The 23373-nt window shown below is 42.5% G+C and overlaps 1 protein-coding gene and 1 long non-coding RNA gene across 2 annotated transcripts in view; one reads left to right on the top strand and one right to left on the bottom strand.

Annotated features, from left to right (window-relative positions):
• The window catches only part of LOC130274122 (uncharacterized), a 95888-nt gene that overhangs the window by 20791 nt on the left and 51724 nt on the right, over window positions 1–23373 (bottom strand). The gene's annotated exons all lie outside the window — the stretch shown is intronic.
• Window positions 1–23373, top strand: part of LOC130274116 (programmed cell death 1 ligand 1-like) — a 74599-nt gene that overhangs the window by 44482 nt on the left and 6744 nt on the right. Inside the window, exon 5 of the mRNA XM_056522036.1 lies at window positions 168–293. Within this exon, the coding sequence (XP_056378011.1) occupies window positions 168–293 (126 nt within the window). The remainder of the gene's footprint in view (window positions 1–167; window positions 294–23373) is intronic.

The following is a 23373-nucleotide window of genomic DNA, read 5'->3' as shown; positions in this document are numbered from 1 at the left end:
TACTGTGAAAGTCACTGTTTTAGTATGTTCTATTATTATTGTTATTACTATTATATTTACCCTATTTAGCATTTATTTTCAGCATTTATCTGTATATCATTTGCTTTTACTACATTTATTACTACACAGATAAGTAAAGGCTATTTTTTCTTTCTTATTTTCCTTAGTTTCTGATCCTTCTACACAGCCATTTCTGATCATAACTATAGTCGGAAGTATGATTTTCTTTGTGGGAATGGCCGTTATCTTTTATTACAAAAGACATTGGTGTTTTAAGTGCTTCAGGAAAAAAGGTATGTTTATATATAATCAAAACATTAAGAGTCCAAACAATGTGTTTCAATTAAAGTGCTTTTAACCCATTAAAAGGGTACTACGGTGGAAAACACGTTTTTTTTAAATCAATCGGTGCCAGAAAGTTAAACAGATTTGTAAATTACTTCTATTAAAAAATCTTTACCCTTCCAGTACTTCTTAGCAGCTGTATGCTACAGAGGAAATTCTTTTCTTTTTGAATTTCTTTTTCGTCTTGTCCACATTGCTCCCTGCTGACACCTCTGTCCATGTCAGGAACTGTCCAGAGCAGCATAGGTTTGCTATGGGGATTTTCTCCTGCTCTGGACAGTTCCTGATAGGAGCATCAGGTGACAGCAGAGAGCACTGTGGACAAGACAAAAAAGAAATTCAAAAAGAAAATAATTTGCTCTGTAGTATACAGCTGCTAATAAGTACTGGAAGGACAAATATTTTTGAAATAAAAGTAATTTACAAATCTGTTTAACTTTCTGGCACCAGTAGATTTAAAAAATTATAATTTTTCATTGGAGTACCCCTTTAATCTTTTTATTATTATTTTTTTTACTATTTAGTTTACATTTTTTATGCATAGGATAGGGAATAAAATGTCGGATGGCCGGGGGTCTGGCTGGGACACCCTGCGATCCTTGGGCCGGCACCGCGGACATACTGAACACTAATAATAAATAGAGATAGCAATTTTTTACTTTATAGATTGCAGTTTTCAAATGCAATTTGTTTACAATGTAGTTAATATCATGTTAATGTTTGTGTGTAGTTAATATCATGTTAATGGTTGTGTAGTATCATTTCAGGATACCCAAAAATTTTACTTTGTAAATTCACAAAGCTGAAGAGGCATACCAAATACACATATGACCTGATGTGGAAGATTTAGTAACAAATATAGATACTGATATGGTTGACCTCTATATACACGCCAGTCACAGCATGTGAGAGCAGCTGACTTTGGTATATTCAGCTTTGTTTATCGCATCAAGCTGGTTTAGTTGTTAGGTTGTAACTGAATATTCAGAAGTGCATACACGCAGGAAGTTTGAAAAAAGAAGCTTATATCTAATCTAAGATCAATATGAAAAACTATTTCCTATAACACAATTTCCTATAACACAGATGGCTGATACTAGTGCATTCAGATACACCCAATGTACTGTATAAAGTATACAACTGACTGTGGTCCCTAAGTTACAATATTAATTGGTTCCAAAGTCAACATTAATAGGTTCCTGAGATCATACATTGGTGATCAAAAGTATGGGCACCCCAGGTAAAAATGTGTATTAATGTGCATAAAGAAGCCAAGGAAAGATGGAAAAATCTCCAAAAGGCATCAAATTACAGATTAGTCATTCTTTTAATATGTCAACAAAAGTTAGATTTTATTTCCATCATTTACACTTTCAAAATAACAGAAAACAAAACAATGGCGTCTGCAAAAGTTTGGGCACCCTGCAGAGTTAATATCTTGTGCTGCCCCCTTTGGCAAGTATCACAGCTTGTAAACGCTTTTTGTAGCCAGCCAAGAGTCTTTCAATTCTTCGATACCAATTGCGACATGATGTAGCACAGTCGTTTCATTGTCGCATTGGGTCTAACATTATGGGGTTCCATGACACGGTTACATAGGGTAAACCACAGCATATGGAGACAACATTGTATAAGTCAATTTTTGATACTAGATTATTTATCCATTTATGTTATAACTAGTCCTGTAAAGATTTTGTTACCATGTCTACTTCTTTGCCTTCGTATATGTATAACTTATAAATATTTGTAATCCAGTTCCATGTTTTACCTCTATTCGCTGAGGCAGTCACATGACTAATTGTTATACTATAAATAGTTTTACCTTTGGGGTTGTTTTATGCCATGACTAAGGGTCTTGTTACCTGAAACGCGTAGGCTTACGCTCTGTCCTGTTCATGTATCTGTTTTTATGCCAATAAACACTATTGCTACGGACATCGAGTGCTGGACGTTCTCTTCAGTTTGTCTTTCAATTCTTGTTTGAGGTATCTTTGCCCATTCTTCCTTACAAAAGTCTTCCAGTTCTTCGAGATTTCTGGGCTGTCTGTCACGCACTGCTCTTTTAAGGTCTATCCATAGATTTTCAATTATGTTGAGGTCAGGAGATTGTGAAGGCCATGGCAAAACCTTCAGTTTATGCCTCTTGATGTAATTCCCCTGGATTTCGAGGTGTGTTTAGGATCATTATCCATTTGTAGAAGCCATCCTCTCTTTAACTTCAGCTTTTTCACAGACGGCATCAAGTTAGCATCCAAAATTTGCTGAAATTTTATTGAATCCATTTTTCCTTCTACCCGTGAGATGTTCCCTGTGCGACTGGCTGCAATACAACCCCAAAGCATGATTGATCCACCCCCATGCTTAACAGTTGGACAGAGGTTCTTATTAAATTCTGTTCCCCTTCTTCTCCAAACGTACCTTTGCTCATTTCGGCCAAAAAGTTAAATTTTAACCTCATCGGTCCACAGAACTTGTTTCCAAAATGCATCAGGCTTGTCTATATGTTCATTTGCAAAGCTCAAACGCTGATTTTTGTGGTGAGGACATAGAAGAGGTTTTCTTCTGATGACTCTTCCATGAAGACCATATTTGTACAAGTATCTCTTTATAGTGGAATGGTGTACCACAACTCCAGTGTCTGCCAGATCTTTCTGGAGGGATTGTGCAGTCAAACGTGGGTTTTGAATTGTTTTTCTCACAATCCTGCGAGCTGTTCTGTCTGATATTTTTCTTGGTCTTCCAGATCTTGCTTACACTTCCACTGTTCCTGATGACTGCCATTTCTTAATTATATTCCGAACAGAGGATATTGACATCTGAAACCGTTTTGCTATCTTCTTATAGCCTTCTCCAGCTTTGTGAGCATCAACTATTTTCAGTTTCAGATTTCTAGACAACTGCTTAGAAGAACGCATGTGCTGATTGTTGGGGCAAGGTCAGATGAGTCTGGGCATTTAAAACGTTTGAGATTGACATCACCTGGTCTTCCCAGATGATGATTTAAAAAACAATCCATGACACTGGCAGGTCTCAGCTTTGCAAAGGGGGCAGTGCATGCTATAAATTCTGCAGGGTGCCCAAACTTTTGCAGACACCATTTTTTTGTTTTCTGTTATTTTGAAAGTGTAAATGATGGAAATAAAATCTAAATTTTGTTGACATATTATAGGAATGTCTAACATGTAATTTGATGCATTTTGGAGGGAGATTTTTCCATTTTTCCTTGGCTTCTTTATGTACATTGAGACAAATTTTTACCTGGGGTGCCCAAACTTTTGATCCCCACTGTAAGTCTATGGAAAACTAGTCATTGGTTTTAAAGTCTCAAAAATAAACTGGTCTAAAAATAAGAAATGTCAATTAAAAAATAACAATTAAAAATAAAACTACAATATACCTAATAAAGATAAATCTAATGCTTAACCCCTTAAGGACTCAGGGTTTTTCAGTTTTTTGCACTTTCGTTTTTTCCTCCTTACCTTTTAAAAATCATAACCCTTTCAATTTTCCACCTAAAAATCTATATTATGGCTTATTTTTTGCATCACCAATTCTACCTTGCAGTGACATTAGTCATTTTACCCAAAACTTCACGACGTAATGGAAAAAAAATTCATTTTGCGACAAAATCGAAGAAAAAACGCAATTTTTTAATTTTTGGGGGCTTCCGTTTCTACGCAGTGCATATTTCGGTAAAAATGATATCTTATTATTCTGTAGGTCCATACAGTTAAAATGATACCCTACTTATATAGGTTTGATTTTGTCGTACTTCTGGAAAAAATCATAACTGCATGCAGGAAAATTTATACGTTTAAAAATGTCATCTTCTGACCCCTATAACTTTTTTATTTTTCCACGTACAGGGCAGTATGAGGACTCATTTTTTGCGCCGTGATCTGAAGTCTTTATCGGTATGATTTTTGTTTTGATCGGACTTTTTGATCACTTTTTATTCATTTTTTAATGGTATAAAAAGTGACCAAAAATACGCTTTTTTGGACTTTGGAATTTTTTTGCGCGTACGCCATTGACCATGCGGTTAAATTAATTATATATTTTTATAGTTCGGACATTTACGCACGTGGCGATACCACATATGTTTATTTTTTCTTATTTACACTGTTTTATTTTTTTTTATGGGAAAAGGGGGGTGATTCAAACTTTTATTAGGGAAGGGGTTAAATGACCTTTATTAACACTTTTTTTCACTTTTTTCTTTTGCAGTGTTATAGGTCCCATAGGGACCTATAACACTGCACACACTGATCTCTCATGCTGATCACTGGCATGTATTAACACGCCTGTGATCAGTGTTATCGGCTCTTGACTGCTCCTGCCTTTTCACCGCAATTTCACCGCGGCGGTCCCGAACAGCCCGACTGACTAGCCGGGATAGTTTCACTTTCACTTTAGAAGCGGCGGTCAGCTTTGACCGCTGCTTCTAAAGGGTTAATACCGCACATTGCCGCGATCGGCGATGTGTGGTATTAGTCGCGGGTCCCGGCCGTTGATGAGCGCCGGGACCGACGCGATATGATGCGGGGTCGCAGCGCGACCCCGCTTCATATCGCAGGAGTCGGCGCAGGACGTAAATATACGTCGTTAAGGGGTTAAAAAAAAGAAGTCTAGTGGCATGAAATTTGGCATGAAACCCTACGGATAAGGGATAAATGTCTGACCGCCATCTCTTTTAGGAGGCCCAGGGTCAGTTGGTGCACACAAGCCCCTCCATTCATCTCTATGGGAGAGACGGAGACACAGCGTTCCTGTGTCTCTGCCTCTCCCTTCGAGATGAATGGAGGGGGCGTGTATGTATGTACCTGTTGACCTTTTATATGCAAAATATCACACACAGCACAGTAGCTCAGCTGGGGCCCCGTACAGGAGATCACAGGGGGTCTCACTGCTGGGGATAGGGGATACATTTAATAGCACTGTACTAAGTGTCCTCAAATAACAGATACAGTGGGGATCAAAAGTTTGGGCACCTCAGGTAAAAATTTGTTTTAATGTGCACAAAGCCAAGGAAAGATGGAAAAATCTCCAAAAAGCATCAAATTACAGATTAGACATTCTTATAATATGTTAACAAAAGTTAGATTTTATTTCCATCATTTACACTTTCAAAATAACAGAAAACAAAAAAATGGCGTCTGCAAAAGTTTGGGCACCCTGCAGAATTTATAGCATGCACTGCCCCCTTTGCAAAGCTGAGACCTGCCAGTGTCATGATTGTTCGCAATCATCATCTGGGAAGACCAGGTGATGTCAATCTCAAACGTTTTAAATGCCCAGACTCATCTGATCTTGCCCCAACAATCAGCACCATGGGTTCTTCTAAGCAGTTGTCTAGAAATCTGAAACTGGAAATAGTTGATGCTCACAAAGCTGGAGAAGGCTATAAGAACATAGCAAAACGTTTTCAGATGTCAATATCCTCTGTTCGGAATATAATTAAGAAATGGCCGTCATCAGGAACGGTGGAAGTTAAAGCAAGATCTGGAAGACCAAGAAAAATATCATACAGAACAGCTCGCAGGATTGTGAGAAAAACAATTCAAAACCCACGTTTGACTGCACAATCCCTCCAGAAAGATTTGGCAGACACTGGAGTTGTGGTACACTATTCCACTATAAAGAGATACTTGTACAAATATGGTCTTCATGGAAGAGTCATCAGAAGAAAACCTCTTCTACATCCTCACCACAAAAAATCAGCATTTGAACTTTGCAAATGAACATATAGACAAGCCTGATGCATTTTGGAAACAAGTTCTGTGGCCCGATGAGGTTAAAATTGAACTTTTTGGCCGGAATGAGCAAAGGTACGTTTGGAGAAGAAGGGGAACAGAATTTAATCATAAGAACCTCTGTCCAACTGTTAAGCATGGGGGTGGATCAATCATGCTTTGGGGTTGTATTGCAGCCAGTGGCACAGGGAACATCTCAAGATTAAAAGGAAAAATGGATTCAATAAAATTTCAGCAAATTTTGGATGCTAACTTGATGCCATCTGTGAAAAAGCTGAAGTTAAAGAGAGGATGGCTTCTACAAATGGATAATGATCCTAAACACACCACGAAATCCAGGGGGATTACATCAAGAGGCGTAAACCGAAGGTTTTGCCATGGCCTTCACAATCTCCTGAATTCAACATAATTGAAAATCTATGGCTAGACCTTAAAAGAGCAGTGCGTGACAGACAGCCCAGAAATCTCTAAGAAATGGAAGACTTTTGTAAGGAAGAATGGGCAAAGATACCTCAAACAAGAATTGAAAGACTCTTGGCTGGCTACAAAAAGCGTTTACAAGCTGTGATATTTGCTAAAGAGGGCAGTATAAGATATTCACTCTGCAGGGTACCCAAACTTTTGCAGACGCCATTTTTTTGTTTTCTGTTATTTTGAAAGTGTAAATGATGGAAATAAAATCTAACTTTTATTGACATCATATAAGAATGTCTAATCTGTAATTTGATGCCTTTTGGCGATTTTTCCATCTTTCCTTGGCTTCTTTATGCACATTAATACAAATTTTGACCTGGGTGCCCAAACTTTTGATCCCCACTGTATGTGTCGCAAAAAACACCAAATATTGTGCTGCAAAAAATTCATAAATAACCTGTAATCAATAAACATTCAATGTCCTAAACTTAAGTATATTATATACACTTAGATATCCAATAGATCCTGACACGTTTCCCCACTATCTATAATGATACATAAAAGATACAAGGGGTTCATCAGGGAACATTAATTAGGAGAACAAAGGCTTGTAAGGATATGGCAAAAAAAAAACGCAAGGTTGCCAACATGAAGATATGTCGGTCCACAGCTGGACCACTCACTCAAATGCCTGGAGAGGAGGAAGGACCGTTATCTTACCTAACTTAGTAGTAAGGTACTGCAGCCCCCGCCAGTAGTTTGGTATTGCAGCCCCCCCCCCCACCCCAGTATTAAGGTATGGCAGCCCCCCAGTAGTTAGGTATTGCAGCCTCCTTACCCCAGTAGTTTGGAACTGCAGCCCCCCAAATGTTAGGTATTGCAACCCCCCGCCCAGTAATTGGGTATTGCAGTCCCCTCAGTAGTAAGGCATGGCAGCCCCCCCCCCCCTAGTATTAAGGTATGGCAGCCCCCAGTATTAAGGTATTGCAGCCCCCCCAGTAGTTCGGTATTGTGCCCCCCCCCCCCACAGAAATTAGGCATTGCAACCCCCGAGTAGTTAGAAAGGTCACTTCCCCCCAAAAAAATAATAAAATATTAACTCACTTTCTCTCAGTTCCTGAGTCCTATTCCTCCCTGAGGTCTGGCCTCTGGCACAGGACATCATCGCCTGAGGCTTGCAGTGGAAGTGCTGCACCACTCTGAAGTATAGGAGCTGGGATTAATGCTGTTTCCTCCTCCTATCCAGTACTGTGAGTGGCGATGTGTACATTGTACGCATCACCATTCTTTTTTCATCTCATCAAAATCCCCTGCCTGCGGGGGATCGGGGGGTACAGATATTTGCAACCCCCTCCACCACTTTCTCCCTAAGGCAGCTGCCTTATGTACGTGCTGGGGTAGTCTTGCTTTCTCTACAATGGAGGGGGGCTGCACAGTGGTGATAGGCAGTGGCGTTGCTAGGGTTGGTGTCACCCGGTGCGGTAGAAAATGGTGTCACCCCATACCTACCCCCCCCCCCTCCACATAATAAAGTTTTTAGCCTGTTGTGATGGATACCACTAGTGTAGCGCATTGTGAAAAATTCCAGTATAATAATTAAATATACCAATTGCCACAGAATGGCAAAGCGCTAAAGAGGTTTTCACCATTTAAAACTACAACTCCCAGAATTACTTAAATGGGTACTCCACTGGAAATTATTTTCTTTTGAATCAACTGGTGCCAGGAAGTTAAAATCTGAATCCTTCAAGTAAGTAATTTACAAACCTGTTTAACTTTCTGGCACCAGTTGATTCAAAAGAAAATGTTTTGCAGCTGAGTACCCCTTTAAGCAGTGGCGAGGTTATGCTGGGAGTTAAGTTTCACTCATCTTAACTGCAGAACTTACAAGTGACTACAGCTCTGATAGGACATAGTGAGGAGAATACACAATGATATCAGTGATTACAGGTGACATCTCTATAGTGAGGAGAATACACAATGATATCAGTGACTACAGGTGCCGTCTTCTCTATAGTGAGGAGAATACACAATGATATCAGTGATTACAGGTGACGTCTTCTCTATAGTGAGGAGAATACACAATGATATCAGTGACTACAGGTGACGTCTTCTCTATAGTGAGGAGAATACACAATGATATCAGTGACTACAGGTGATGTCTTCTCTATAGTGAGGAGAATACACTGATATCAGTGACTACAGGTGACGTCTTCTCTCTAGTGAGGAGAATACACAATGATATCAGTGACTACAGGTGACGTCTTCTCTATAGTGAGGAGAATACACAATGATATCAGTGACTACAGGTGACGTCTTCTCTATAGTGAGGAGAATACACAATGATATCAGTGACTACAGGTGACGTCTTCTCTATAGTGAGGAGAATACACTGATATCAGTGACTACAGGTGACGTCTTCTCTATAGTGAGGAGAATACACAATGATATCAGTGACTACAGGTGACGTCTTCTCTATAGTCTTTCCTTATCTAATTCAGATGGAACATACCACCAGGTCCAGCTAAATGTTCTCTCTGCAGAACGTGACGCCCAGACGGCTCCTCACTAAGTCAGCGCATTCTCATCCTCTATATGAAAATAATAATTATTATTATAAACCTGCCAGACACTGTATCCTCTAAATATAATAAACTAGTATACACTAGGGCTGCACGATATATCGCAAAAACAATCGAATCGCGATTTTTGCTTTTTTGCCATATATCGATATGGCCCCCGGGAAAATTTGCGATTATCTGCCCGGGCGGATCCCGTGTGTGGCTGCAGCGCGGGCCGGCCAGGGCAGATAAAAACAAATTTAAACATTAAAAGTCTGTGTTTCCCAACCAGGGTGCCTCCAGCTGTTATGAAACTACAACTCCCAGCATGCCCGGACAGCCAAAAGCTGTCCGGGCATGCTGGGAGTTGTAGTTTCACAACAGCTGTAGGCACCCTGGTAGAGAAACACTGATCTAAGTAAAGGGTGCAGGGATAAAAAATATTAAAAACATTATGCTCACCTCTTCCCGATCCCTGCATCTGTACACCTCCGTGCGGTTCCGGTGTCTCTATACAAGCTGTAGGACCTTTACCTTCAGCCAATCACTGGCCGCAGTGGTGTCACATGTCAAGCCAGTGATTGGCTGAAAGGTAAAAGTCCTCAAAGGTCTGCAAACACACGCAAACCTAGCGTGTGTGCTGCCGGGGAGGAGGAATGTGACGGGAATATGTGACAAGGGGTGGAGGGGGCAGAATGTTAAAGGGGGGCAGAATGTGACAAGGGGGGGGGAATATGTGACAGGGGGAGCAGAATGTGACAAGGGGGGGGGGGGGGAATATGTAACAAGGGGCGGCAGAATGTGACAAGGGGGGGAATATGTGACAAGGGGGGGAATATGTGACAAGGGGGGGAATATGTGACAAGGGGGGAGGGTGAATATGCGACAAGGGGGGAGGGGGAATATGCGACATGGGGGGGAAATATGCGATAAGGGGGGGGGAATATGCGATAAGGGGGGGGAATATGCGATAAGGGGGGGAGGGGGAATATGTAACAAGGGGGAGCAGAATGTGACAAGGGGGGGGGGGGGAGATGTGAAATGGGCGGTGGCCATAAAATGGGTGAATAGTTGTAAAATTGAGGAGATTGGACATGACATAAGGGGATTTCACTATTTATTTATTACATTGCATCACATATCGAAATCACAATATTTAGGCCATAATCGCAATCGCACATTTTTCCCATATCATGCAGCCCTAGTATACACTACACTCTATGAATATAAACCTCACACACCGTGCCCCCAGCAGTAGCACCCCCATCATCCACCAGCTGATGCTATTACCACAGAACAGGGGGGTAGGGGGAATGGGGGGGCGGGGGGGGGGGCCCTGGCAACACCCCATCATCCACCAACACCCCCCCATTCCCCCTATGGTAATAGAATCAGCTGCTGGATTATGGGGGTGCTACTGCTGGGGGAGGGTGCTGGTGGATGATGGGGGTGTTACTGCTGGGGGGCGGGTGCTGGTGCATGATGGTGGTGCTACTGATGGAGGGAGGTGCTGGTGGATGATGGAGTGCAGCCTCATCATCCACCAGCAACACCTCCTCCCCCAGAAATAGCACCCCCATCATCCACCAGCACCCCCCCCTGCTGGATGATGGTGGTGCTACTGCTGGGGGGTGCTGGTGGATGATGGGGTGCAGCCTCATCATCCACCAGCAACACCTCCCCCCCCCCAGAAATAGCACCCCCCCTTCTGGTTGATGGTGGTGCTACTGCTGGGGGGGGGTGCTGGTGTATGATGGGGTGCAGCCTCATCATCCACCAGCAACACTCCCCCCCCCCCAGAAATAGCACCCCCATCATCCACCAGCAACCCCCCCCCCCCCATAATGGTAATAGAATCAGCTGCCGGATTATGGGGGTGCTACTGCTGGGGGAGGGTGCTGGTGGATGATGGGGGTGTTACTTCTGGGGGGGTGCTACTGCTGGGGGGTGCTGGTTGATGATAGGAGTGCTACTGCTGGTGCACTATGGTGGTGCTACTACTGGGGGGTGCTAGTGGATGATGGGGTGCAGCCTCATCATCCACCAGCAACACCTCCCCCCAGAAATAGCACCCCCATCATCCACCAGCACCCCCCCCCCCTTTCTGGTTGATGGTGGTGCTACTGCTGGGGGGGGGGTGCTGGGGGATGATGGGGTGCAGCCTCATAATCCACTAGCAACAACCTCCCCGAACTCCCACAGCACCCCTTTTTCTCTCTACCTGGCTGACTGGTGCAGACTGGTTGCTGGCTCGGCTGCTCCAGCTGTCCCCGGGCTCACTAGTGTGGGCAGCGGCGCGTCATGTTAGCGCCGTCCATCTAGCTCCGCCCGCTGACGTCCCGTCACAAGCCGGGACGTGTGCCGGAGCTAGGGTGGGGGGTGGAGTTTGGTGCTTTCAGGCGGGGGTGCTGTCAGCGGCTGAGGACTGGTGGGGTGCTGTCAGCGCTGAGGACCGGGGGGGGGGGTGTTGCCAGCGGCTGAGGACCGGGGGGGGGGTGCTGTCAGCAGCTAAGGACGGGGGGGGGGGAGGGGGTGAGGCTAGGTGCTGTCAGCGGCTGATGACCGGGGAGGGGTGCTGGCAGAGTGGTGTCACCCCATCAGCCTGGTGTCACCCGGTGCGGTCCGCACCCCGGTCGCAACGCCACTGGTGATAGGTGATGATAATTACTCAGGGGGACAGATGGTATAGGAGGCTCTTGGTGTTACAGTTCCAGGCAAGGAGCCGGACACAGAGGTAGGGTAAGGATAACACAGTCTTTCTTGCAAACAAATCTTTAAAGAGTCTCAGTCTCAGTCAGACTCACAGACTGGGAAGGGAAAATTTTGTTCCAAACGCTGGGAGCATGCTTTGGGGGTCACCATGCCCCCCTCGTGATGTCACGCCCCACCCCCTCAATGCAAGTCTATGGGAGGGGGTATGACGCCGGCCAGATTTAGTAAAATGTATATCTGAAAACAGGCATAAATTGTAACAGAAATTTATGTTATGCCAGCTCAAAGCTGGAATAGAGATCAGTCTGGGGTGCACAGGCAGCCCCAGATGCAACTAATTTATTAGGAGACATGAGTGGTCTTTATTTCTATACCCACTTGCAATATCTTCAGTGTGTAAGTTTATTTGTGTATATGGAGGATGAATTATTGACCACTGTTAACATTACTTGTGCCCTAAAAAGTTGCTTTGTGTGTCACTAAAGGTCATTTCTCAGAAATAGGCTAGTATGATTCCAATGTTGCTTAATGAGTGAGCACTAAGAACACAATCCTTATTTATGTATTCAGAATATGCTTCCCCGTCAAACTTATATTATATATATAAGTGTAAGTTTAGATATGAAATGTCCTTTCAGTTTCAATTCTATGGTATTGCTTGCCCTTTCTTGTAAATTGAGATGTTTTGCAAGCTCTGCTTGCATATTACAGACTGTCAGTCATAGCCTGTTATTAAAACTAGTAAAATGCATTGCACGTTCATGTATTAATAACATTATAAGAACATTCCCATTTTATTTACTAGTCCAGTGGATGATGGTTAGGCTGAAATCTGCCAGCCTATTAGTTGTTTAGCTGGCAGCTATCATAAGTCATAAGCAGCCATGTTTTTCTAGACAACCAGTTTTATAATTTACTGTATGCTCTGTGGCTGATTATTATGGCTTATATTATTACAGTTTTAAATTATTACATGAATACAACACCTTGTCAGAATATATTGGAAGAGAATTTGCATTGATTAGCTGGGAGCTCAACATGGATCACACTTTCAGTGGCTGAAGCAGAAGAAAGTGAACGTTCTGGACTGGACAATACAGTCTCCCAACCCCTAGCCACTTTGTTGAAGAACCCCCTCTTCTTCCAGTAGAAATGTTAAATGAGTTTAAGCATGCCTGAGATAGACATCAGGTTATCCTATACGATTGAGTACTTAGAACATTGAGCAGACTAGATGGACCAAATGCTTCTTATCTGCTGACACATTCTATGTTTCTATGTTAAAGGGGTACTATCGTGGAAAACTTTATTTTTTAAATCAACTGGTGCCAGAAAGTTAAACAGATTTCTAAATCATAAAAATAAATGTGAATGCATAGCTCAACAACATGAAATGCACGAGGTTAACTGAATACCTCTCATCCAAAAGAGGAGAAGAAGAAAATGTTCAAAAAGAAAAAGTGTGTGCATTAACTCCACAAAAGTTAAATGGCCAATGTCTGTTATCGCCAACAAAGGAAATAAACGTGATAGATGTACCAATAGGTATAGATTTATTATATATAAAAACTCATATATAAAAAAATGTTATTGACAAAATATAATTAAGGAATGGTAAAAATAATGTGCCTTACATGGGGCCCCACGTGGGCACTGATAAAATGATAAAAATCGGATGCCACAGGTCTGTATAGAGTCTGTGGTCACAAATTCACACAAGAATTAAATATCTCAAAATATATGACTGAATTCAGTTATGTCCCCTGTAACAGAACATTAACCTGCAATAAAGAAACAACCTGTAATAAAAAACCACCTGCAAATGAGAAATATAGATATAGATGCAAATAAATATTGTAAGTTTTCGTTGGTTGTGATTTCCTGTAGGTGAATAGATCGCAATCTTAGTGCATAGTCCTGTGTGAGAATGTGGCCACATTCATATGTCCCGTATATAATGTTGCAGTCTCTCAGTCTTTTAGTTATATTCTGCCAATTTCATCCACTTTGTAATATTATCGCATATACACTGTATCAGTGTTAATTCTGTGTGCTGTGCTCTTTAAGTTCACTGTATTGACATGCAGCGTAATGGCTGTTAATAGAGTTGTCGGCACTTTCGTGCCACTCACCGCTCCTGGGGTCTGGCTTGCTGTATCACGCTCGAGCTGTTGCGGCGATATACGGCCGTGTCTCCCTCAGCGAGCTCCGAGAATAGCAGTACTCGGCCGGTCAGCGTGGTTCCCAGTGGCGTCTGACGTCAGCAGTCAGCTGATTGCTGGTCAGCTGACTGTTTAGTTGTAACGTTCGTTCCAAAAAAGGGGTTTAAAGTCCTTTCAGCCTCAATGGGATACATCAGCTTGTAGTCAGCATACGGTCAACGTTCTCAGGTGGATGTATGGCATATAGTTCATTCCCATAACGTTGTTATGAGCAATTTCTTGTAGATGAAAAACGCACCGGGATAAGTGCTAAGTGTGAATGAGGTTTAGTGGCATCCGACTTGCAAATAGACACGCAAGTCGACTTGCAAGTCGGATGCCACTAAACTTCATTCACACTTAGCACTTATCCCGCTGCGTTTTTCATCTACAGGAAAAATTGCTCATAACAACATTATAGGAACGAACTATATGCCATACATCCACCTGAGAACGTTGACTGTATGCTGACTACAAGCTGATGTATCCCATTGAGGCTGAAAAGGACTTTAAACCCCTTTTTTGGAACGAACGTTACAACTAAACACCTGCAATCAGCTGACTGCTGACGTCAGACGCCACTGGGAACCACGCTGACCGACCGAGTACTGCTATTCTCGGGGCTCGCTGAGGGAGACGCGGCCGTATATCGCCGCCCCAGCTCGAGCGTGATACAGCCAGCCAGACCCCAGGAGCGGTGAGTGGCACAAAAGTGCCGTCAACTCTATTAACAGCCATTATGCTGCATGTCAATACAGTGAAATTAAAGAGCACAGCACACGGAATTAACACTGATACAGTGTATATGCGATAATATTACAAAGTGGATGAAATTGGCAGAATATAACTAAAAGACTGAGAGACTGCAACATTATATACGGGATATATGAATGTGGCCACATTCGCACACAGGACTATGCACTAAGATTGCGATCTATTCACCTACAGGAAATCACAACCAACAAAAACTTACAATATTTATTTGCATCTATATCTATATTTCTCATTTGCAGGTGGTTTTTTATTACAGGTTGTTTCTTTATTGCAGGTTAATGTTCTGTTACAGGGGACATAACTGAATTCAGTCATATATTGTGAGATATTTAATTCTTGTGTGAATTTGTGACCACAGACTCTATACAGACCTGTGGCATCCGATTTTTATCATTTTATCAGTGCCCACGTGGGGCCCCATGTAAGGCACATTATTTTTACCATTCCTTAATTATATTTTGTCAATAACATTTTTTTATATATGAGTTTTTATATATAATAAATCTATACCTATTGGTACATCTATCACGTTTATTTCCTTTCTTGGCGATACCAGACATTGGCCATTTAACTTTTTGTGGAGTTAATGCACTGAGGACTGACACACCTTTTCTTTTTGAAGATTTGTAAATCACTTCTATAAGAAAATCTTAATCCTTCCAGTACTTTTTAGGGGCTGTATACTAAAGAGAAATCCAAAAAGAAATCCATTTCCTGTGATGTCCTGACCACATTGCTCTCTGCTGTCCAATTTAGGAACTGTCCAGAGAAGCATATAGGTTTGCTATGGGGATTTTCTCCAGTTCCTAAAACGGACAGCAGAGGTCAGCAGAGAGAACTGTGGTCAGGACATCACAGGAAATGCATTTCTTTTTTTGATTTCTCTTTAGTATACAGCCCCTAAAAAGTACTGGGAGGATTAAGATTTTTTAATAGAAGTGATTTACAAATCTGTTTAACTTTCTGGCACCAGTTGATTTAAAAAAAAAAAAAAGTTTCCACGGTAGTACCCCTTTAAGATAAAGGGCCTGATTTCCAACTATAACTAAATAATGCAATGCAGGAACATGTCTTAAATGAGACATTGTGAGCATTAAAATATACATTTTGTACAGAAATTCTTGTCATAAAAAGTCAACTAATAGATGGGCTTAGTTTAAATTATGGTGTCTAAATAAGTCACAGTTATAAAAAAAAAAAAAAAATGAGCCACTGTAATAAATTGGGTGTATTCTTAGACCATCTAGTCGGTTTTCAGTGTCCTAGTGTTAGAAAGCATTGGTATATTTGCCTCACTGAATTACCTAATCTTTTTTCTTACAAAAATGGTACACATCTTACAGATTCTGCTTATAAGTTATGTAAACTTATAAGCTGGTACAGCTGAAACTATTACTGTGTCTCTGCACTATACCTGGTACTGGAATTATAACACTAGTATTGAGCTTTAAAAACTGCATTGAAAAGTGCATGTCTAAAAAGACATTCTAAAAAAATGTGATAAACTCTCTCTTGATGCATAAAAAAGGGAAATCTGTATGACTCTATCCTTAAAGGAGAACTCCAGAATATAAAAATTGGCCACCATACTGCTGGCAGTAAAAAAATAAAGATGTACATACCTTCCTTTGCTACCCCGGGGCCTCCGGTAACCATCTCCGGTCTCCGCCGCGATCCTCTTCCTGGTTGCTGGTGGTCGGCACTTCATACTGAGCTCAGCCAATCACTGGCCGCAGCGAAGTCCCGACTCGGCCGGCGATAGGCTGAGCGGCAGTGTGACGTTTTCGGCCCCGATTGGCTGATTGCAGTATGACTCGCCGGCCACCTGCAACCAGGAAGAGTATCGTGGCGGAGACCGGAGACGGTTACCGGAGGCCCCCGGGGGAGCGAAGGTAGGTATGTACATCTTTATTTTTTTTACCACCGGCAGTATGGGGGACAATTTTTATATTCTGGAGTTCTCCTTTAAGGTATTTCACGCAGCATGTTATTCTTCACATATGGCTGGGAGCACACTAAAAATAAAAAATAAGTCATACTCACCTACCCCAATCCTCCACAGCTGCTGTTCTAATGCCCCCTGGTCCCTGCTCATCAATGCTGTGATGAGTCATCCAAGGCTGGGTTCACACTGCAGAATTTCTGCGGGAGATCAAGCTGGCAGCGCTTGGACCGAGCAGACTGCATTGCTGTCCCATAGACTGCAATGTATTTCTGGGTGGATCTTTTGGGAGTTCTGCTCAGAAATGCATTGCCATCTATGGGGACGGCAATGTAGTCCGTGTGGTCTTAGTGCCGTCGGATCGATCTCCAGCAGAAATTCTGTCCAGAAATTCTGCAGTGTGAACCCAGCCTAAGCAGGAACTTCCTGCTCAGTCAATCACTGGCCACATAGGTGGCAGTAACTACTTATACAACTCATTGCAGGAACCAGGAATCGGCAGCAGTGGGTGGGGACCAGCAGGCGTCCACACTAAGGATATGGAATAGGGTTAGGTATGAAATATTTTTTTTTTTTAACATGTTTCAACCATATACAAAATACTTTATGTCCCTAGACAACTCCTTTATCTCTGCTGTGGTGGTGCAGCAGGGAAATTGAACACTTTCTTCTAAGTTTCCCTAGCTGAGCATTGGGGGTCCCAGCAGGGAACAGTTCAATAAAAGTGAAAACTTTCCAATTGACGGGCTACCATCGGAGATATATAAAAAATCTGGGACATACTTTTATTGAAATAATTTGAACTTAAAAAGGGAAAAGATCCCCAATCTTTTTCTACACACAGACCAGACAGGCTTTATTCCTGCACAATCTATGTCTATTAATATCCGATGGCTCTTCCTGAGTTTACAGGTGCCTCCAGACTCCTCCGAAGCTAGGAACAAAAAGTACTTGAATGTGTAGAATGGCCCTATATTTGGATGACTCTGGAGGAAATGGGTTTTGAGCCTAAATTCATTTCATTAGTCCTAGGGCCCATATAAAAGCTAAGCTTTCCACTATATCATTGCCCGTTATTATTTGTGATAGCTATGGAACCCCTTGTGGCACTTGTATGGTCTGCAGGGGAGATAAGGGGTTTCTAGTATGGTCTGTATGAAAAAAAAAAATCACATTATATGCCGACGATGCATGGTTTCGGACACACTCTGGTACTTATATTATTTGGCAGGAACCCTTTTTTATGTTACTAGTCTAGGAAGTGACTCAAATGAGGGTAAGGCCTCGTTCACACTGCCGTCGAACTCCATTAGGTGGAGCTCCGTTCCGCCAAGTTTAGCGGAGAAAAAAATTGTGCAAGCACAATCTTTTTCTCTGCTAAACTCCTGTAAAATTACCGCATCACCAACGGACCCCATGTAAGTGAATGAGGTCTGTTGGAACCCAGCAGTAGCCGTTTGCATCTGACCCGTTTCAGGGTTCGTTCGGCTCAAGAAAAATAAAATGCCAATTTGACCCTTAACGTGTTGGATGCAAACGGCAATGTTAACATAGCAGTTTTGTCTTCAGAAAGTAAATTGCATGCTCAATCGGATTCAGGTCAGGTGATTGACTTGGCCATTGCATAACATTCCACTTCTTTGCTGAAAAAACTCTTTGGTTGCTTTTGCAGTGTGCTTTGGGTCATTGTCAATCTGCACTTTGAAGCATCGTCCAATGAGTTCTGAAGCATTTTGCTTAATATGAGCAGATAATATTGGCCAAAACACTTCAGAATTCATCCTGCTGCTTTTGTCAGCAGTCACATCATCAATAAATACAAGAGAAGCAGTTCCATTGGCAGCCATACATGCCAACTATGCCATGACACTATCACCACCATGCTTCACTGATGAGGTGGTATGCTTAGGATCATGAGCAGTTCCTTTCCTTCTCCATACTCTTCTCTTCCCATCACTCTGGTACAAGTTGATCTTGGTCTCATCTGTCCATAGGATTTTGTTCCAGAACTATGAAGCTTTTTTTAGATGTCGTTTGGCAAACTCTAATCTGGCCTTCCTGTTTTTGAGGCTCACAAATGGTTTCCATCAGTGGTGCACCCTCTGTATTCACTCTGGTGAAGTCTTCTCTTGATTGTTGACACACATACGCCTACTTCCTGGAGAGTGTTCTTGATCTGGCCATCTTTTGTGAAGAGGGGTTTCCTTCACCAGGGAAAGAATTCTTCGGTCATCCTCCACAGTTGTTTTCCTTGGTCTTCCGGGTCTTTTGGTGTTGCTGAGCTCACCGATGCGTTCCTTCTTTTTAAGCATGTTCCAAACAGTTGTTTTGGCCACGCTTAATGTTTTGGCTATATCTCTGATGGGTTTGTTTTGTTTTTTCAGCCTAATGATGGCTTGCTTCACTGATAGTGACAGCTCTTTGGATCTCATCTTGAGAGTTGACAGCAACATATTCCAAATGCAAATAGCACACTTGAAATGAACTCTGGACCTTTTATCTGCTCATTGTAATTGGGATAATGAGGGAATAACACACACCTGGACATGGAACATTGTCCCATTACTTTTGGTCTCTTAGCAAGTGGGAGGCACATATGCAAACTGTTGTAATTCCTACACAGTTAAACTGATTTGAATGTAAATACCATCAAATTAAAGCCGACAGTCTGAAGTTAAAGCACATCTTGTTCTTCGTTTCATTTCAAATCCATTGTGGTGGTGTATTGAGCCAAAATTGTTAGAATTGTGTTGATGTCCCAATATTTATGGACCTGACTGTATCTTGGAATAGAGATCACTCTGCGTATTCAAGACCATGAATTTTTAAACCTGATTCCACTCTTGAACAAACTTTAAGGGGTTCTCCACCCATGGACATCTTATCCCCTATCCAAAGGATCCAAAGGATAGGGGAACCCCCGCAATCTCTCCTGCAGCACACCTGTAATCTGGTGCACGGAGCGAGCTTCACTCCTTGCCTGATGACTGGTGATACAGGGGGCCGGAAGAACACGCCCGCTCCCATAGACTTGCATTGAGGGGGTGGGGTGTGACATCACAAGGGGTGGGACCATGATGTCTCGCCCCCTCAAAGCAAGTCTATGGGAGGGGGCGAGGTGGCCACCATGCTCCCTCCCATAGACTTGCATTAAGGGGGGGTGACATCACGAGGGTGGGCGTAACGTCATGATCCTCCGGTTCCTTATCCTGGGGATAAGATATCTAGGGGCGGAGTACCCCTTTAAGCATAGGGTAGATTAGTAGCATGTTTAGTGTGTATGTTTTCTCCACAGTGGGCTGCTTGTTCTCCAGTGCTCTGTTTCAATTCGGACCACGCCACGTGACTTCGGTCCTGGCGACACGTACCTAGCAACCCACAGGTCCTGTATGACCTTCTCTCCCATTGGCCAGATGGTGTCACGTGAGCTCCAATCAAAACATAGCACAGCGATGCGCTCTGTACTGCAATCGCTGATATTGGTCCAAACAGCCGAATACTATGAACGCTTGTGTTCTTGTTTACATTCATTGATCCTCGCTCCCACAGGATAGTAGGACGCTACGTGACTGTTTACAATCTGCCTCCAGTGAACCTCGCATGCTGTGACCTCTAGTCTTTATAACTTTTTTTCTGATGTTTGCATTTATTATATGCCTCTTTTATATGTAAGGTATTTATAATATGTATCCATTTACTATTGCCATTTTATAAATTTTCTGGTGCCTGTCATAGGTTGTGTGAGGCAAGGTAACTCCACCCACCTGTAATCTGGTGCCCATTTTTGTTCTAAAAATATGTTGTTTGTATGCCAATCTGAGGAAGGAGGACTGTACCTCCGAAACACGTCATTGGTCTCTGAATTTTAATAAACATAGTGCCTATCGGTACTTCAACGATATTCTGCTTTGGATACTACTCTATTCCTGCTGGAACACAGAAGAAGCGCCTGATGTATAGGTCTTTTTGCCTTGCTAATTGATACTTAACAGTAGTAGGTAGAGTGAATGTTATCAAAATTGTTTATATACCCCAACTTTTTCATAACTCCCCCATATGGCTGTCCTCTAATCTTTTTCAAAGAATTAATATACATTTTCAAGAACTGATATGGAGTGAATGAAAATTACTAAAAATGCGCCGGTTAAAAAAATATGAGAGGGTGCTTGCATTACCAAACCCCTGGCTATATTTTTTAGCCTCTAGTGTCAACAGCTAGCAGGATGGGCCACTGACAATATCGAGAGTAGCACAGTTTTTATTATTCATCATTATCTATCCCAGTCAAGGTTATTGATGTTATTTGAGAGAGGGGACTTCATTGTAAAAAAATATCCCCCCCCCCCCCCAACTCTGAATCTCATCTTACTTAATTCCATGAGCGACAGCCTTTTCAAAGTGCCAGTTGCAAGTAAGTATAGAAAAAAGGGAACAATGGAATTTTGTCCTGAAGGCGGACGCCTATCTGCTATGGGATTTCCCTTGCCTAATAGAATATTGGTTGTTTGTATTAAAGGGTTTATCCACTATAAGCCATAAGGTGATTTTAGTACTTACCTGTCAGACAGTAATGGACATGCTTAGGAAGGTTCCATGCTTGTCTTGGAGTTAAACAGCTACGTTTAACCATAACGCTGTCATCTGGCTATTTCCTGTTGTAGTTCCCTCCCTCGAACTACATGTCCCATAATTATTTGTTTGTAAGTGTGAAGTCATTTTTCTTCCTCCCACACATCAGCCACCCCGCCCATTGAAACACACCTGTGCTCCCTTCAATGCAATAGACCAGTATTTTCTAACCAGGGGGCCTCCAGCTGTTGCAAATCTACAATTCACTGCAGAATGATCTACCTCCCCCCCAGCAGTCGCTCTACCCATCGCAGCAAAGACCGGCTCCATCTGAATGCTGATATAATGTCTAGGGCGGCACTGCAACCTGGGAAAACCTGAGATGACACTCATTTTGTATACTGTTAAAAATAAACATTGGGCCAAAAATCACAGAAGAACTGCCAGACCACCATCAACCACAGGTACAGATACTATATTACGAACTACACTAACTTTACAGCCCATGTAGCATAGTCAAATAAAACAAAATCCTGTAAGAACTATTGAGAGGCTTTTGGAATGGCAAGAGAGAACCTAAAGTATTAACAATCTTCTTAAACGGTTGTTGGCCAGTTATTGTCTATTGCTAGAAAATCGATTGTCCAACATTGGAAAGACATTAATCCACTGTCTGAGAAGTAATTTATTTTTAAAACAGAGGTACATTTGATTTGATAAAAGGCTATGTATCTGAATTAAAATAAAGTGTTAAAAGGGGTACTCCACTGGAAAACATTTTTTTTTTTCAATCAACTGTTGTCAGAAAGTTAAACAGATTAGTAAATTACTTCTATTTAAAAATCTTAATGCTTCCAGTACTTATCAGATGCTGTATGCTCCAGAGGAAGTTCTTTTCATTTTGAATTTCCTTTCTGTCTGACCACAGTGTTCTCTGCTGACACCCCTGTCCATGTCAGGAACTGTCCAGAGCTTGAGAGGTTTGCTATGGGGATTTGCTTCTACTCTGGACAGTTCCTAAAATGGACAGAGGTGTCAGCAGAGAGCACTGTGGTCAGACAGAAAGGAAATTCAAAAAGAAAAGTACTTCCCGTGCATCATACAGCAGCTGATAAGTACTGGAAGAGTTAAGATTTTTATAAAGAAGTAATTTACAATTCTGTTTAACTTCCTGGAACCAGTTGATTTAAAAAAAAAATAATTCAGCAAAGTACCCCCTTAACCCCTTCAGGACACAGGGCGTACCTGTACGCCGGGGGGGATTTCGGTCCCCGTCGCTCGCCGGGCGGGGACAGGACCGGGATGCCTGCTAAAATCATTCAGCAGGGATCCTGTACTAATGCCCAGGGGGGTCCTGAGAGCCCCCCCCATGTCGGCAATCGCCACAACCGCCAATCACCTCCTGTAGCTAGGGGGAGGTGGCGATCCCGTCACCTCCCCAGGAGTGCTGCTATTGGTCGGATGATTGTCCGACCAATAGCAATTGGCAGATGAGGCGTTAATGTCCCGTTCTCTCAGCTCTGCTCACCCACTGAGCTAAGTCAGCGGGCAGAGCTGAGAGAATAAGCCAGGGACCCCCCTCTGATGAGATCTGAACCCCTCAAGGGTGAAGAAAAGCTGTGTAGTGCAGGGTGAGCTTCATTATACAGGGACAGGAAGGAGGTAAAATAAATAAATAAATAAATAAATAAATTTTTCCGTGACCCCCTAATAGGTCCTCAAGGGTCAGCCGCAGATTTAGCAGCGCGATCCGGGCCCTATTATGATTTCAGGAGTGCTGCATTTGGCCCCCTTTATTTCTTTTTTTGGCCGCAGCATTTATAATCACACACCGTTATATAAAAGTGTGATGTCCCAGTACAGGTACACGTTCCTGTACTACCTGTAGGCCCTGTCAGGTTGAGTCCCTCTGTCCTGTAGAGGCCCTGTTGGTTTAATAAATGCGGTGTATGTTCTTTTAATGCTTAGACAGGATCCCTATGTCTAGATAGTATAAAGGACCTGTGGAGGTCTTGAGGAGCTGTGAGTAAGCTGTCACATGTTATGTTATGCAGTTACATGATTTATTGTCACATGTACTCCCAGAGAGCACCAGCCTTAAC

The sequence above is a fragment of the Hyla sarda genome, chromosome 1 (assembly GCF_029499605.1).
Source record: "Hyla sarda isolate aHylSar1 chromosome 1, aHylSar1.hap1, whole genome shotgun sequence".
NCBI lineage: Eukaryota > Metazoa > Chordata > Amphibia > Anura > Hylidae > Hyla > Hyla sarda.
The sequence above is the reverse complement of the archived record's forward strand: the minus strand, read 5'-3'. Positions and strand labels throughout refer to the sequence as shown.